This window comes from Oreochromis niloticus, linkage group LG6 (genome assembly GCF_001858045.2).
Source record: "Oreochromis niloticus isolate F11D_XX linkage group LG6, O_niloticus_UMD_NMBU, whole genome shotgun sequence".
NCBI lineage: Eukaryota > Metazoa > Chordata > Actinopteri > Cichliformes > Cichlidae > Oreochromis > Oreochromis niloticus.
This window is the reverse complement of record NC_031971.2, coordinates 18442744-18459771: the sequence shown is the minus strand read 5'-3', so window position 1 is coordinate 18459771 and position 17028 is coordinate 18442744. Positions and strand designations below refer to the sequence as shown.

At 41.1% G+C, this 17028-nt stretch overlaps 2 protein-coding genes across 6 annotated transcripts in view; both read left to right on the top strand.

The window, feature by feature from the left end:
• The window catches only part of gstcd (glutathione S-transferase, C-terminal domain containing), a 53097-nt gene extending 39714 nt beyond the window's left edge, over positions 1-13383 (top strand). Inside the window, exons 10-12 of the mRNA XM_003452276.5 lie at positions 3080-3110; positions 6800-6869; positions 11057-13383. Of these exons, the coding sequence (XP_003452324.1) occupies positions 3080-3110; positions 6800-6869; positions 11057-11247 (292 nt within the window). The 3' untranslated portion in view covers positions 11248-13383. The remainder of the gene's footprint in view (positions 1-3079; positions 3111-6799; positions 6870-11056) is intronic.
• A 2864-nt stretch (positions 13384-16247) lies between these two features.
• Positions 16248-17028, top strand: part of npnta (nephronectin a) — a 55685-nt gene continuing 54904 nt past the window's right edge. The window contains exon 1 of one of the 5 annotated variants that reach the window (XM_005456992.4): positions 16248-16905. In XM_005456992.4, coding sequence (XP_005457049.1) covers positions 16835-16905 — 71 coding nt within the window. In that variant the 5' untranslated portion in view covers positions 16248-16834. The remainder of the gene's footprint in view (positions 16906-17028) is intronic. The other 4 variants (XM_005456993.4, XM_005456994.4, XM_025908118.1 and 1 more) reach the window with 4 other exon arrangements.

The following is a 17028-nucleotide window of genomic DNA, read 5'->3' as shown; positions in this document are numbered from 1 at the left end:
GGCTGGCTGGAAAATTTAGGACGAAATGTCAGCGATGACTTTATTATGTGGCATATGAGGAAATTAACCATTTAATCCAAACGTCTGGTGATCATGCAAGCCGTGACATGGTGGTGTTTAAATACAGATGGAAAACAGGGTGGAGGGAGAAGCTGTTGATTCTGTTGCTATGCTCACTAATGGTACATAAGATGCAGCAGTTTGCTACTAAAACAACTTTTGGTGACTGATTGCTACAAAACAAGGCTGTTATGTAAAGTTGCTGTTGTAGCAACAAGTCAGGTCACCAGCAAGTGAAGCTGGAGATTATATTTGTTTTGTTGTTAGGCCAAGTCTGTTCAAGTCTTCAGGTTGGCGAAATTATAGTGTAGAGTGTTTACAGATTCTATCATTTGCTCTTCTGCTTTATTCGTTGTCCAGTGTCCATCCGCTTTAAATCTTGTTTAAACGTTGCACGATAAATCATCAGATTTGTTTGCAGCTGCTCTAAAATGGCAAGCAAAAAAGAAAAAATGATGCCCTGTGCCTTGACCTATAATACAGCTATCAGGATATCAGATTTTCAGGTGCTCAGCTGGAGCTCACTTACCTCCTGCTCTATATGCAAAGTCTTTCTTGCCCTTAATGCACTCTTCAGTGTTCCATAGTGAGTAAGGCTTCCTTGATACAGCCTCAAAACCATGTGTGATATTTCAAGGAAATTTGCAATAATGATATTTCTGATGATATTAATTAAATACTGAACAGTGTTTTATTGGTGACTGTAGCTTGTAGGCAGCATTTATTGACGCAAACAAAATGAAGGGCATTTGCTGTCCTTCTTTTCCAGTGAGCTGCTTTCATTGATGACACACTGTCTAATTCAATGTGTCAGTCTATTGATATAAGGGGCTACAAGACGGAGCATTATAGCGTAATAGTAATAGTAATGTGCTTTTGTTGGAAGTTTGAAGTTAAAGTATAAGATAAGTGCATGACTATTGAGCTTTACCATGAAATAATAATATAATGTAATATAACCTTTGAAATCTTCTGAAACCTGCAAAATATTGTTACATAATAACATTTAAATAGAGACATATTTTATTAAGTTGAGTTTTTTGACCAGCTGCCTAAACCTGCCTAATCCTTTACCTTCATGTGACTGCATCAAGGACTTCCGTCCACTGTTTGCTCTTCTTGAGTCATTTTTTTAACGTTTAGTTTGCACATGGTCAGCTGCTAGCATCTCCTCCTTTTGTGTTTTTGTACCCTGCTTGTGCTTGACATTGTATTTATGACTGAAGTGGTGAAACGAGTTTGTTGTTTCCACTTTTAGCGGGTGAAGCAGTTCTTTATTGGGCGTCTGACATGCTGCTCTCGGCCTTTTTTTAATATATCATGTAAAATTGTATTCCAGTGTTATCTTGGATGCTATTTTCTGATGATGGCACGGCCCTGTTCCATAGCAACATAGCATTTCGTCCTGTGTGTTGTTGTGTCACTTTATATTTTGAAGAGAATCGTACAAGAATCACAGGCTGCCAACCGAGTGTTGTCTCTGTGTTTACTGTGATTCACACGAAGCTTCTTCAAATCTCTCAATTCATTATAGCACTCTTTCTTAAAATAGCTATCATGTGAGGGATGAGCAGCATATTCTTATGTAGGTTTTCATTAACATAACCTATTGTATCCAGGAATGCCAACTGATAATGCCACAGACGACTGTAAATACGCAGGTTTTCCATTTTGCTTTTATCTCACGCACAAAGATGCACAGACAGGAGTAGGCAGGAGATGCAGCGCACATACTTGTAGATGGTATCACCATTAGTGATATAAAAGGAAATGTAGCAATGGATCAGGAAAAGGCAAGGTAGAACAAGTCTGCAAGCTAGGATGCAATCAGCGTGGTTTTTAAAATATTTACAAAACATTTTACACTTGATTTATGGGGAAGGAAATTCATTAAATCTTAATAAGCACTCTAAGTGTTTTGAATTTTATCAGATGTAAATATAAGTACTTAGAAGGCACAGTTCCTCCTTTTAAATAATCTGTTGGATGTTGCTAATTATTTTGGAAATATTGCTATCATGATTATTTTGCAGTAAACTCTGGTTTTAGACCACTCGTTAAAGTTTTTTGGTTGCTCTCTTATGCACTGTTTAACAACACAATTACGTGCTCTTCCCACGCTCTGCCTGGATTTTCCTCCTCCTGCCAAGAAAGATGCTTCATTTTGTAAAACTGACTCTACAGTCTTTAAATTGACTGTTCTTGTTCTCCACTTCCTCCCCAATGTAAGTTGGGATATGCAGATAATAAGTCCAATATTTTTTATGTTTTTAATCGTCACTAACCAAATGAAGATATTTGCACGACGTTGCTGTTGTTGGGGTTCAAGGAATTTGCACTGATGTAGAGCAACGATTAAACGGTTGACTCCTGCTATGTAATCTTCAGTGTACGACATAAATATTTGACATTTTTCTCATTTCCCATGACATTTCAACCCTCCCAAGTCCTCATGAAATATTAAAGAATGACACTAAAAATGACTTTGCAGCTGTGATAGATAACAAGAAGCTTTGTTTCTGCAGGGTATAATGTGAGGAGGACTAGCCCACCTGACTCTGTCAATCTTCATCTTGCTACTTTTAGAGTTTTGCCCTCAGGTCGTGTTCCAGGTACTCGTGGATATTTTGCAGGTGAAGACATTCCAAGCAGTCAGTGGGTTTATGAGCTGTGAAGCTCTAAACTGCCCATTTCATTAAGGCCATGAAAGTTTGTGCTAAACTTTTCTCCATGTGACCGCACTGGCCCCTAACCCTTGAACTGTTTCATGTTGATTTTTAATTAGCATGAACCAAACCAAACCATGTTTAACCATCTCAAACAAACTTTACTCCCATGTCAAAACAAAAGTAATGAAAGTCCTTCTTTCTCTGTTTTGGAGATTATGCACATGGTTTTTGTTTGGTTTAGGATTTTGATTTTGTTGCATATTCATCTTGTTTGTATAGAACTTTTCCATTAATTTTTTTTCTCTCAGCAAACTTATTTGTGTTTCCTTTTTTTTTCTTTTCTTTTACAGCAAAAGGTTCCAAGATACTCTCACATCTAAGGTATGATTTTAAATATGATTAATTCTCTTTATTGTGTTTAATACAGATTACAGATTTACAGCAACTTTTTACAAGGAAAGTGCCAGATGCAGGTCACTACATGTGAAAAACAATGTTTTCACAGGACTCTGTGCACATATTACACTGTGTCCTTATTTATATAAGAAAAAGCAGACCCAAAATGAAAGAAGCACTATGTGAAAAAATTAAGTATGATTTAGTAGCTTGTAGAACCACCTTTAGTGGCAATAACTTGAAGTAATCGTTGTCTTTATGGCTTTATCAGTGTCTCACATTGAAGGGGAGGAATTGTGGGTCACTCTTCTTTAGAGCGTTGCTTTGGTTCATTGAGTTTTGCAGTGCACAGCTCTCTTAAGATCGTTTCATCAACCACAGCGTTTCAATCAAGTTCAAGTCTGAACGTTGACGGGGTCATTGCTAAACTTTGATTCTTTCCTTTTGCAGCCATTCTGTTGCACATTCGCTGCTGTGTTTGGGATCATTGTCATGTTGCATGACCCATTTTCAGCCAAGCTTTAGCTGTTGGACAGATGGCCTCACATTTGACTCTGAAATACTTTGGTAAACAGAGGAGTTCATGTTTGACTCAATGACCGCAAGGTGCCAAGGTCCTGTGGCAAAGCTAAGCCATGCTGGCATGTTTCCCTTATAAGCAAGCCATACTGTTTGTAGTCTTTTTCTAAATGGACTGTCATGAACCTTAACATAACACACTAACCAAGATCTGTAGAGTCTAGCTCTTGGCTATCTTTACAAGCTCTGTGAAAGCATTATACGGTCTAACCTTTCGGGGGAATTTGCAGGGACATCTGCTCCTGGGAAGACTGTGGCATTGTGTAAATAGACATGGAATTTTTGTATAAAGTCTATTTGTATATTCATTATTGAGATTACATTTAGGAACGACTCACTAGCAATTACTAGCAACTTTCAAATTACTAATTTGAAAGTGTTGCAGTATTAAATTTGGGGAAAAGTCTTTGCTTTTCAAGACTCAGTAGGTTAGGGTAGGATTTAACAAATGATTTCCTATATTATCTTTGAATGGTTCATACTTTAGGAGCAAGCCAAACTTAGTGTGAGTTGGTTCAGTTTTTGTCATAGCTCGTTTACATACACTGCATTAATGTACACTTACTGTGTGTACAGCTTTAAAAGGTTTGACTTTTATCCACCCAGTCTAAAGGCAACAAAAATCTAACAACTCTTCCAATTCATTCATAAAACTGGATGAAAATCCTTATTTTATCAGAAACTTAGAAGAATTGATGAGATCTCTGCGCTTATCAGTGTCTCGCGAACAAAGATTCCCAAGTCACTTCCCTTATCACTCGGCACAGACATGCCACTGTGCTCCGGGAGGGCCTATCCCGCGATGATATATGGGACCTGTCAGGGCCCCTGGGGAAAATCTGTGCAGAAGAAGCTGCAGGTCCTAACCATAGCAACCTCAAGAGTTGACATGTCACAACATTGGACCACCTTTAACTTCTTTGTGCACTACAAGAATCAGATTTTTTTTTTTTTTTTTTTTACATGGCCCGAGAGGCACAAAACATAGTATTATATTTAGAAGACACTGAGCAATTACAGTGTTACGTGATACTGAGTTCAGATTTTTCCAAAAAGCTGACTGAGAGGGGGGAAAAAAACACAATAAGGAAGAAGCTAAACATGCAGCCACCCAGCAGGAGAAATCTATATTCTGTTTATACCAGCAGACACATTATCCTCCACTTTAAACCTGAGCTCCAAATCTCCTCGGCCTCCCTCCTTGGTTTTCCTTTCAACAAACATGTTTGGCATTTGTTATTTATTTGGGCTCAAGGTAGGGAACCCCAGTGCTTTCTGTTTCTGTGCCCCCTCCGCACCAGACATCCCAGGCAATGTCCCAGACAACAGTCACCGAAATAAAAGCTGCGTTTGCTTGTTTTATAGCAGAACCAGAGTTGTTCTTTCCGAACTACAGTAGTTAAACAGAATGACAGCACAATGACAAATAGTGTATCACTGGAATAAAGGGCTAATGGTGTGAGATATTGGTGCTCACACAAGCTTTAAGCACCTGTTCCATGGCCTTGCATTCAGCGCCGACCCCGCAGAGTGAAGAATAGAACCAATTAAAGTGGAGGCAAGTTTCAGCTGACTTAACTCTCTCATGAATCACTTGTTCCATGAACCATAAGGTAGAAACTAGAATTACTGCCTCACGGCTACGGTATATAGTTCTGCAAACCAGTCAGGGTGGTTTGCTGCGCTTGCAGACTTGACCTTTGAACTTTTAGATATAAAATTTCATCAGTTCTGAATGTTATCCTGTGGTACATACATGCATAATAATGTATCATTTTCATCATAATTCCCGTGTATGATTGTTTGAGTTATAGTCAAAGCTTTGTGAGGTCACAGTAACCTTAACTGTTGGCTGCCAAAATATTATCAATTCATCTGAACAAATGAACGTAAGTGCCCAATTTGAAGACTTTCTTAAAAATTCATCCAAGGGAAATCTTTCACAAACCAGTGTATGGAAGTCAGACAAAGCTCTCACTCTGAAAGGACACTCAGACACTTCAGTCCATTCCCCAATGGCCAATGCCCTGTCGCTCCATTTTGGATCTGCTCCTGAGTACTTGCTTTGCCCGTGCTCCACTTTTCTGGACAAGTTTCATTCATTCATTGGCAGAGTAGTTTTTGTGTTTTCGCTGAGTGACGGCAGACAAACAAATGGCCATTTCTCCTTTGGTTTGAAGCAAATTACCTGGTTCATCCGGCCTGGAGAGTTTCCGGAGGTGCTTATATCTTAAGAGTAACGTTTAACACATTCACCTCAGACACAAAAGATCTCTGGTTCAAGAGCAGAAGACACAAGCTAGTGCACTCATAGCGCTGGTCCAAAGCCTGACTAAATGGGAGGTGCTGCGTCAGGAAGGGCACCTGGCATCAAATCTGTGCCAAATCAAACATCTGGATTCATCCACTGTGGCGACCCCTGGGGAAATAAGGGAGCAGCTCAGAGTACCTGTTATTTATCAAACTTTTAAGATAAAACATCTGATATTTAAGGTTGCTCCAGTAGTACGGTATTTTCAACCTGTGGTGCATCTTTAGGATTCAGAGTTACTGCAGGTTGGGTTTGAACAACCAACTATCAAAACTAAACTAAAATTATTGGATGTGGCCGTAAAGTTTGTACCGCTTCTTAACTGCGGCCAGTTTGAGAATAATTGGATTTTTCTTAAAGCACATTTGTATATTTACAGAGATACTTTAATGTGATATTACTCTGATCTTTATCCGGCTTTGGAAATCCCAAACAAATCAGCTCCATTGTGTAATATATAGTGTGTCATGTTGTGTAGTACATTGTGTGCTCAGAGCTGCATACATAGAAATTTTGAGCCATGCGATACTCAAGTGAGAATGTTTTTTTTTTTTTTACCTTGAAGCTAAAGCTCGCCAAGTTTGGCTCCACTGCTGTAAGCAAGGCAAGGACATGCAGAGAATCAATACAAATAACCTACAACGGTATTAGTTAAACTTTTATACAGTGTGTAGACATTTTCAGATATGCTTGATCTTAATGCAATGATGAACAGATCACTTGCACCACATCCACGTAACAATAAGTGAGCAGTAACTGTACTCGTTTTTTGTCTTTGTTTCAGGAACACATGATCCTCTGTCGCTTCGCAGACCAGACGGCTGTCCAGCTTCCGCCAGACAGGAGACTCATTGGTGCTGTTTGCAATCTTCTCTTTAGACCTGAGCTATTATTCATGTTCAGTCCTTTATTAGTTTTTTAGGCTAAACATTCTTAGCTGTATCTGGTAACTGCTGCACATAGAGACATAGAGACACAGCATCGAGTATTATTATCAAAAATAATTTAAAATCAAATCATCAGTATTTGCTGGGACCACACTTTGCCTTTGAAACAGCTCCAATGTTCCTGAATATTTTTTTCTATATTACTTTGTTCAAATCATTTTGGAGGATGTTGAAGTCGTTGCACTGCCGCAGAATGAATATGTAAACTAGCTGGAACCAGTCTGACGCCTCCATGATGATACTGCCTGATGAAGTCCAGTGTAATGGACACAAGCACAGCAACATGTTCCTTTTCATTGTAATATCCTTTGACATACTTTCTTCATACACTTACACTGTTCGGTAGCCGCACTGCTGCGGGTTCCTTAAAAAGTCTAGACTTTCAAGATGTGAGAACCATGTTAGAGCAGAGATTTGTACAGAGTGACAAAACAGCTGCGGCGAACAGCTGCTAGATCAGTGTTGTCAGATTCAGAGGGAAATGTTTTGTCAGAAACCTCCAGGCCCCTGCTGAAGCTTCACTCTACAGGGTTTCATTATGTTGAGGACTCTCTTCACCCTGATAGCTCTCCAGTTTATCAAAGCTTCCGAGAAGGCTCCCCAAAGTCTCGTCAGCGTGAAGCCTTTTCATATGTACCTGACACCACCTGTCACACTAGTTTCTTCTCTATATCAGTTAACAGGGCTCAACCTCTCCCACTAACATTTTCTAACTATGTGTGATCTCGTCTCTCTTGAGCTTGCTGGTAAGACTGCAGCCGTCGAGGCAACACGGCGGAGCAAGGCTCACGTGTAGTGTGTCTGCCACCTGCTTCCACACACTGCTAAATTACATTTGAAGTTTGTGTTTTTAAGGAAATCCTAACAGACGAGGCAGGATAATCCATGTATCTGTCTTCTGACACACAAATATTGAAAATATGCAGAAATGGTATATAAGGCAGTACAGCTTTAGAGCAATAAAGACCTTAATGATGGGGGATTTGCTGATTTTCGCCTGACATGTAATAAGTTATAAGAAGAACCAACATACAGCCTTCGTATAGTGTTGAGCCTCTATGTGTTGACAGAAGTACAAGATGTTTGATTCTCTTGTTAGAGGCATTGAATGCCGTTGGTCCCCAAATAAGTCTTGTGGTGGTTGGAGGACAGTGGAGAACACTGTGTCACACATCTATGGGTGTTTAATCAGGTTGAGATCTGGTGACTGTGGGATATGATTGACTTCATCCTTATGCTCATCAGACACATCGGTGATCCCTCCTGCTTCCTGGATGGAGACATTTGATCCTGGAGGAATCAGATGTCTTTATGCAAATGTTTCCTCAAAAAAATAAAGACACTCATGTGTCAAAGTAAAAGAGCCAATCTGTTATCTTTTTCTAAACGAGTGGTTTTTATTGCCTAAATTTTAAGTGAGTAGTTACCTAATTAGCAACGCAGTCATAATAACACAAATGGAGTGTAAAAGTCTGTTTGGAGTCCATCTCCAGCTCCAGTCTGTGGCGTGAGCGGTGAAGTGATTCATGCCACCACCAATGCATTAATGTTTAAATGCAGACTTTCACTATTTAAAAATGGGAAATCTTCACTTTGTGTACTTAAACGCACACAGACAAAGAAATTATGTTCATATAAATAACATTAAGGGAGGAACATTTGTGTGAAAAAAACTCAAACTAATAGATTAAATGTTGTGAAACTGTGTGGGGTCATTGGTCACACACAACGCTGACTATGGCCACTGAAAAGTTTCTGTCCTGTGAGGGGCAGCAAGTTAGAATGAAGTTGCCAAAGTTCTTGCTGCAGTGTGCAATGAACTTGCAACCTTATTGCCTTTGAAAAAGTTGCTCCTAAGACCGGGTCTGCCACTACTTGCAGTCAATTGCCATCTTTCGGTGCGTAGAGGTGGCGATAAAACGGCAATAAGACGGAGACAGTCTACTATTAGTTTGCATTAGAATCGAGTTAAGTTGGCACGGTGATATACTCTTGAAAATCTGCAGTCTGCATATACAGGGAGTGCAGAATTATTAGGCAAGTTGTATTTTTGAGGAATAATTTTATTATTGAACAACAACCATGTTCTCAATGAACCCAAAAAACTCATTAATATCAAAGCTGAATGTTTTTGGAAGTAGTTTTTAGTTTGTTTTTAGTTTTAGCTATTTTAGGGGGATATCTGTGTGTGCAGGTGACTATTACTGTGCATAATTATTAGGCAACTTAACAAAAAACAAATATATACCCATTTCAATTATTTATTTTTACCAGTGAAACCAATATAACATCTCCACATTCACAAATATACATTTCTGACATTCAAAAACAAAACAAAAACAAATCAGCGACCAATATAGCCACCTTTCTTTGCAAGGACACTCAAAAGCCTGCCATCCATGGATTCTGTCAGTGTTTTGATCTGTTCACCATCAACATTGCGTGCAGCAGCAACCACAGCCTCCCAGACACTGTTCAGAGAGGTGTACTGTTTTCCCTCCTTGTAAATCTCACATTTGATGATGGACCACAGGTTCTCAATGGGGTTCAGATCAGGTGAACAAGGAGGCCATGTCATTAGTTTTTCTTCTTTTATACCCTTTCTTGCCAGCCACGCTGTGGAGTACTTGGACGTGTGTGATGGAGCATTGTCCTGCATGAAAATCATGTTTTTCTTGAAGGATGCAGACTTCTTCCTGTACCACTGCTTGAAGAAGGTGTCTTCCAGAAACTGGTAGTAGGACTGGGAGTTGAGCTTGACTCCATCCTCAACCCGAAAAGGCCCCACAAGCTCATCTTTGATGATACCAGCCCAAACCAGTACTCCACCTCCACCTTGCTGGCGTCTGAGTGGGACTGGAGCTCTCTGCCCTTTACCAATCCAGCCACGGGCCCATCCATCTGGCCCATCAAGACTCACTCTCATTTCATCAGTCCATAAAACCTTAAAAAAATCAGTCTTGAGATATTTCTTGGCCCAGTCTTGACGTTTCAGCTTGTGTGTCTTGTTCAGTGGTGGTCGTCTTTCAGCCTTTCTTACCTCGGCCATGTCTCTGAGTATTGCACACCTTGTGCTTTTGGGCACTCCAGTGATGTTGCAGCTCTGAAATATGGCCAAACTGGTGGCAAGTGGCATCTTGGCAGCTGCACGCTTGACTTTTCTCAGTTCATGGGCAGTTATTTTGCGCCTTGGTTTTTCCACACGCTTCTTGCGACCCTGTTGACTATTTTGAATGAAACACTTGATTGTTCGATGATCACGCTTCAGAAGCTTTGCAATTTTAAGACTGCTGCATCCCTCTGCAAGATATCTCACTATTTTTGACTTTTCTGAGCCTGTCAAGTCCTTCTTTTGACCCATTTTGCCAAAGGAAAGGAAGTTGCCTAATAATTATGCACACCTGATATAGGGTGTTGATGTCATTAGACCACACCCCTTCTCATTACAGAGATGCACATCACCTAATATGCTTAATTGGTAGTGGGCTTTTGAGCCTATACAGCTTGGAGTAAGACAACATGCATGAAGAGGATGATGTGGACAAAATACTCATTTGCCTAATAATTCTGCACTCCCTGTACATAAATTCATATTAGTCACTTACATTCAGAACCTCAGAGGTGTGAAACAGGAAATTCAGAAATGTCACAGGTGCTAAGCAACCTTGCTTTTATTAGAGCAGTACAAAATACAGTCATTCTGCAACCAGGTGAGTCGAGTCCTGTATTGCAAAGAGATGTCACAGATGAGCTGTGCTTATCACATTGATTGCAGCATGTAGGCAGTCTCTATGCATTTATAAATTAGACAGCAATTGGTCACCAAATGTGAAAGATTCAGTGCAACGACTGATTCTTTTTTTTTCCCCAGTTGCAAGAAGGTTACCAGCCTGGTTTTCCTCCACTGTGACTGATCCATCTGGGAGATGAGATAAAATGACATGTTTCAGTCAGTGCGTGAACTGAGGGGGCAGCGTTAATATTAAAATAAAATATTGTTTTTTACATATTGGTCACTTTAAGTAAAAGTATTTTTTAGTGTCTGATTATAGAATAATAATAATAATATTTGGATCCTTTTTTTTCTTCTGCAGGTAAACAGTGTATGGGCTTGGTAGACTTGGATCGGTCATGGGCAGCAGAGACTCATGGGTATTCGGTTCGAGTAATGACTATGGAGCCTGAAAGCTGCTCACCAAAGAACAACATGCTGGTGGGAAGGCCGCTGCAGAAGAGTGGACTGGAAGTCACCGCTGGCCGACTGGAAGAGGCAGTGCATAATTAGCGCTTGATTCTCTGGTGTACAGCAGAGCGTCTTTAGCATTGTCAGGGTTTGATAAACTATCCGGCTTCTGGCTGTATCACGAATGTTTTTTCAACCACCCTCAACAATTTACTTTATTTATGTTTTTTTACAAGCTCAGTTTTAACTGCAGAAAATACATGTTTATTGTTTCTGTACTGTCAAAGGTCATCTTTTAAAGTTTCTTTCAGGCTAAACGTTAAAGCAACCATGCCATTAAACCCCCCCCCCCCCCCCCGAGAGTTACACACTTTAGTTAAAGAGCCCTGATCATCTGCCGCTTAGATGCAGCAAAAGTGCTCAAGCCTCTCCCCGACTGCAGTGCTATGTTTTGTCTTTGCCTAAACTGCGTGACTCAAGCTGTCAGCGCACACAGAACCAGCAGGACTTGGCACACCCATATTGTGAATGAAGTATGACATACGTCCTCATGCTGTTTTTGCAAATAGTCTGTATACAGCCTTCTGGGATAGCGCTCAGCAGTCAGCTACTTCTGATTAACACAAGAAATTCAGTGCTAACAGCTCGTGCGCATTTAAAGACGAGGTGAGGAATCGCCTCGCTGTCATCTCACCTACGTTTCTTCTGTTTGTTGTTTTCTTTTTTCTTGCGAGAGACAGTCAGAGGTGGATTTAAACTCAGGTAATATACAGTGTGGCATTTGTCATGGTTCTACAGAGGAACCTGATTATTCCTCATAAAAAAGCAATGCGAGTATGGTATGCATTCTGGAATACTTTCAGCAGTAATGAATATTTTATGAAGCTGGTGAAAAGGTCAGCGCGCTTGATTAGACGCGCGGTGTTCAGAGCCTCGTAACTGGAAATCACACAGCGCGCTCCGTATTTCCAGTCCCGGTAACTGTAGACACAGTGAGGCACCTTAAGCTCTGAGTCTTGCATCTGAAGCTCATCGTGTGTTTCTCTGGAAAAAAAGAAGAAAAAACTCCAGTGTTGTCACCTTTGACAGTCTGATGCAGCTGCTTGAGAAATCTGGGGAGGTAGCCAAGGAGCCAGTTTTTCCCACTCCCACTGAAGGGATAGATGTGAGACAGATGCAGGCCTCACAGACGTCAGGCTCATCTGAATTCAGTCAGCAGAGTCAATCTATCCCGAGGTGAATGGCCACAGACACAGCTCCTTCCAAGGATCGGAATTATTTCAGAAGTCTACTCCCTGTTCATGCTTGTGGCGCCGCACAAGTGCACATTACAGAAATTCATATACATACAAAAGAGGGGAACAGTGGCACTACTCAAAGTGTGCATCGGAAGGAGAATACAGAGGGTGAAGGCAGTTGACTTAAAGTAAACACAGCAGAAGAGTAACAGTGGATTCTTTGCTTGGATAAAACAGATGAGCTGTTATTGGCTCATTTTCATCTAAATGCAGAGACGCTCTTTTCTAATGATTCACCTCCTGAAACCTTTCTACGAATGCATTACAGATTCGCTCACATATTTAGCTAAATGCATTTTTTATTTGCGTAATTAGAGGACTGACCTCGATACAAAAGTCAACTACATGTGAGTAAAATAACCTGCGACTACACAGAAGTTGTATGCATAGGTTATTGCTATTTAATCGGAGGTGTTTTCTTTATGTAGTTGCTAATAATGAGATTTAGAGCATAATTTTATACTTAAATTGGGATCAGAATTTTAACCATTGGATGATGATTTGAGGGGATTTGAGGGGTTTTTCGGGGGGGGGGGGGGCTCTTTCAGGAAATGATGGAGCTGGAGTTGTTTTGCTAACTTCACCTTATTAGTTAATTAAAAATTCAGCTCATTTCTTGCGTTTTTGCCAATAGTTTTCCATTTCATTATGCTGCAGAGTTTGTGGCTGGTTGCCCACAACAGCTCACTGCTCCATATTTGGGTACTCTCTCTGTTGGTGTCAGTTATCCTCTTTGACAAACACTGACCTTGTTTATGTGTCTTTGGTTAACACAGCAGCCAGTCATAACGAGTCCATGTGAAAGAGGTACAAAGGGATTTTTCCTGTGTCCTCTGTGATCTTAAATATCTCACTCTCTCTTTTATATTTTACCTGTGTGAACTATAACATGTGTTTCAGTTGACTTGCATAATTTTCTAATAAACAGCACTGAGTTTAATTATTGGTGTCCACAATACTGGCAGTTAATTATGTATAGTGTTTCCTTTTTGGTCGCCTGGTAGGGCTCAGCTGCTGTTATTTTGCACACCCTAATAATCCTGTAATCTATTCTCTTGTGCTTCCCGTGCTACTTGTCACATTGTCACCTAGGATTTCCATGCTTGCTTTCAGGTTCAGCATTTATTTTCTACTTTGTATCTGCCGTGGCACAGCCTGTTTAAAATGCAACAATGACTCACTCTCCCCAGGAGCTTGTTTGAAGACCGAGTTCACCCAAATCACACACATAGATGTGTCTGGTTTTTTTCTCTTTTTTGGGGGGCGGACAGTTGCAGTAAATTAAGATTAGTCTGTCGCTTTAGTATAATTTCTGGAATATGGTGATGCCTAGAGTCTTTTTTTTGTTCAGTGATTTTAAACAAACACGAAATTTGGTAAATCTTTAATTTAAAGGGTGCTGATTGCTGTGAAGTGCACTGCTTGGTTTGCACCATTCATAGCATGTTGCCCATATAGTTGGAGATGTCATTCCTCTTGAAATGAACAACTGCATCTTAGATCCAAATCTGGAGCTACAATACTGTGCAGAAGTCTTGAGTCCATCGGCGTAACTTTGTGCTGAACATTGGGGTGGGGTGAGGGGATGGGGTGGGGGTGGGGGTTGAAACATGCAACATGCAACTATTTTGCTAGTAATACCTGAAATGATTAAAGAAAATAAACAGCCTATTTATGCAAGATAATTCATAATTTTATTGGGGAGGTTATATTGGTTGGGTCTGATTATTGGGCGGGTCATAACCTCCCTAACCCCCCTGGAAATGACGCCCCTGCTTGAGTCAACTCTCATTTCTTTGTTTTGCTAGGAAAGTTGGAAATGGGGCAGGGACTTATTGAAACATGCAAAAATACATGGAGATACAGTGTAAAAGGGAAAAATATACAATTCTAACAACTTTGAAAGTCTATATTTGGTATGACCAGCTTTATTCTTCAACACAGCCTGAACTCTCTCAGTGAATATTATAATTTCTTTAATCGTCTTCAGGAATAGTTCTCCTTCAGAATAGTTCGCTTCTTGAAGGACATTCAAAGCTGTTATTGGATGTTGGCTGCCTTTTTGTTCTGATTTCCATCAAGATGATCCCAGAGTGATTCAGTCGAGGTCTGGGCTCTGGGGAGGCCAATCTATAACTGATCGTGTTTCATTGTGTGTTTTTTCTATCCAGGTATACTTTTACTGCTTTGATGGTGTGTTTGGGATCACTATCATGCTTAAAAATGAAGCTCTTGTCAATCACACGCCTTCCAGATGGTGTTCGTGGTGGATCAAAATTTGACTGTACCCACATGTTCATAATTCCATCAGTTTTGACAAGATCTCCCACACCACTGGCTGAAACGCAGCTCCAGACCATGATGGAGCCGCTGTTGTGTTTTACAGATGCCTGCAGACACTCACTGTTGTACCTCTCCTGACCTGCATAAATATTGATACTGATTTGAGCCATAAATTTCACATTTGGATCCATCACTCCATAAATCCTGTTGTCACTGATTTTTAGTCCAGTTCTTGTGTAATTTGGCATACTTCAGCCTTTTCTTCCCGTTTCCCTTCTTTAAGAAAGACTTCTTGGCAGCCACTCTTCCACTGAGACCATTTCTGATGAGGGTTCAATGAACTTTAAATGGATCAGATACATCCTTGTTTAATGTGTGGGTGATTAATAAGTCAGCGTTAAACAACTAAAAAACAAGTAAAAACAAAAAATTCCTCTGAAAGTTGTCAAGTACAAGGACTGGACTGAAAAATGTCTGAAGATAAACTTTGAAAGAAAGCCTGGAGAGCTGTTGTATAAGATCACTTCAAAATATTACAAGACACTCTGGCCTCTTGGAAGCAAAATATAAAGAAATGAGGGGTGGCCTAAGACCTTTGCACAGTAATGGAACTCAACACATAACTTCTAAGTTGGGCTGAGCACCACATCTGGTAAAATGTCCATTAAAAATAATCCCACACATCCTGAGTATACTCCTGCTAACAAACACAGACGCACTGTGTAACTGACCCTTTAAAATCCACACAGTGTCTCAGTTTTCCACAACATATGAATATTACCAGTAATGAGACGAGGGGCCTTGTGATCGGCATAACCCATTGCTCATATTTAAATGCAATAATAACACAAGGAATCACATTCTTACAGTCAAGTCAATACTGTGATTGATAGTCTAATTACACACAAACCGGGACACCGGCCTTTCTGCGACCAGCTGAGGTCAGACCTGGGTGCCACCACAGATTCATTACTCAGTCAGTGAAGGCGAAGGGTTGCATGAATCAAAAGCGACTGTGAACTACTAGCAGTAATCACATGAACCTTCCCGTCATTCATCGCGTGCTCCAGAAGGCTGTTAGGCTACCCGGGCACTCTCCCTGTTTGGTTCACTGACAGAAAGCTGTCACATCACGAAATGAGGCCGCCTTCATCATTCTGCACCCAAACAGGAAGCGCAGTTCAGGAGACTTTGAATGTGGAGTGCCGCTTAGGAATCAGACAGGTGATGAGGTCTAACAGGATCCTCGCGTGAAAGAATAGAAAGACAGCAATTACGCATGCGCAGTGTCGTTCAGAAAAGCTTTTTGGCTTGTTGAGAAAACAGAAACAGTCGGTAGTTGTAAGCGCTGTTTTGATTAAATGCGTCCACTTGTGTTTGTTTACAAAAATTATACATATTAAGGTTGTTTTTTTAAGTATTTCTACCTGTTGAGTGCGCGTGCGCCTCAAACTTTATCAAACCACTGATTTTCTATTTTGCGCAGCTTTCTTTTTATACCCCGAGTCTGAGCCCTCAGTAATTTTGACTGCTTTGTCTTTGCTGCGTGAGCAACATCTACCTGGGTGGCCAACAATACACCTGCGTGTCTCAGCAGGTTCATTAAGGCATTTTCCACAGCGTGTAACGGAGCCACACGTGGAGCCTCTTCTTTCTCGTTAAGGTCCCGCAGCTGAGTGGCTGCACACCACGGCTCTGTTGAGACTGCAGCGAGCGAAGGTCAGACTGCAGTGGGTGCTGTTGGTTGAGAGCCCGCTGCCTGAACTTGTGAGGGTAGGAAAGAAGAGAGGGGGGGAGGTTGATGGGTGGGTAAGGGGCGGCTGTGCGCGCTCTTCCCGGCAGAGTGCGTCCCGCTCCACACACACACGCGCGCACACTCAACAGAGTCACTCTGTTTCCAGGCATCGGGCTGCCTTCTCTCTCCTCCTGAATATCTCAGATGAACAGTCTGAAGGACGCCGTCAGACCTCTCCTGCCCGCGCACCTCCAGGAGGAAACAAACTGTGTGTTTGTTGTTGTTGTGCCGCTGTTTACTCCACAGTTTCCCACCCGGTGATTCTGGATTTACGGAGAATTGCAAACAGCGTGGGCGCGTAACTCCCGAAATCATGGAATTATGGATAAAGTTGATGTTGCTGTGCAGCTGCAGCTTTGGAGCAAGTGCAGACTTCGATGGCAGGTAGGGTCACGCAGGCTGAGAAACGAAGGCTTTTTGTGCGATAAAGCTGATTTTGATAAAGAACCCGTCAGAATGTGATCCATCCATTTACGAGCTGATTGTGTGAAAACTGCGCCTTCGCTT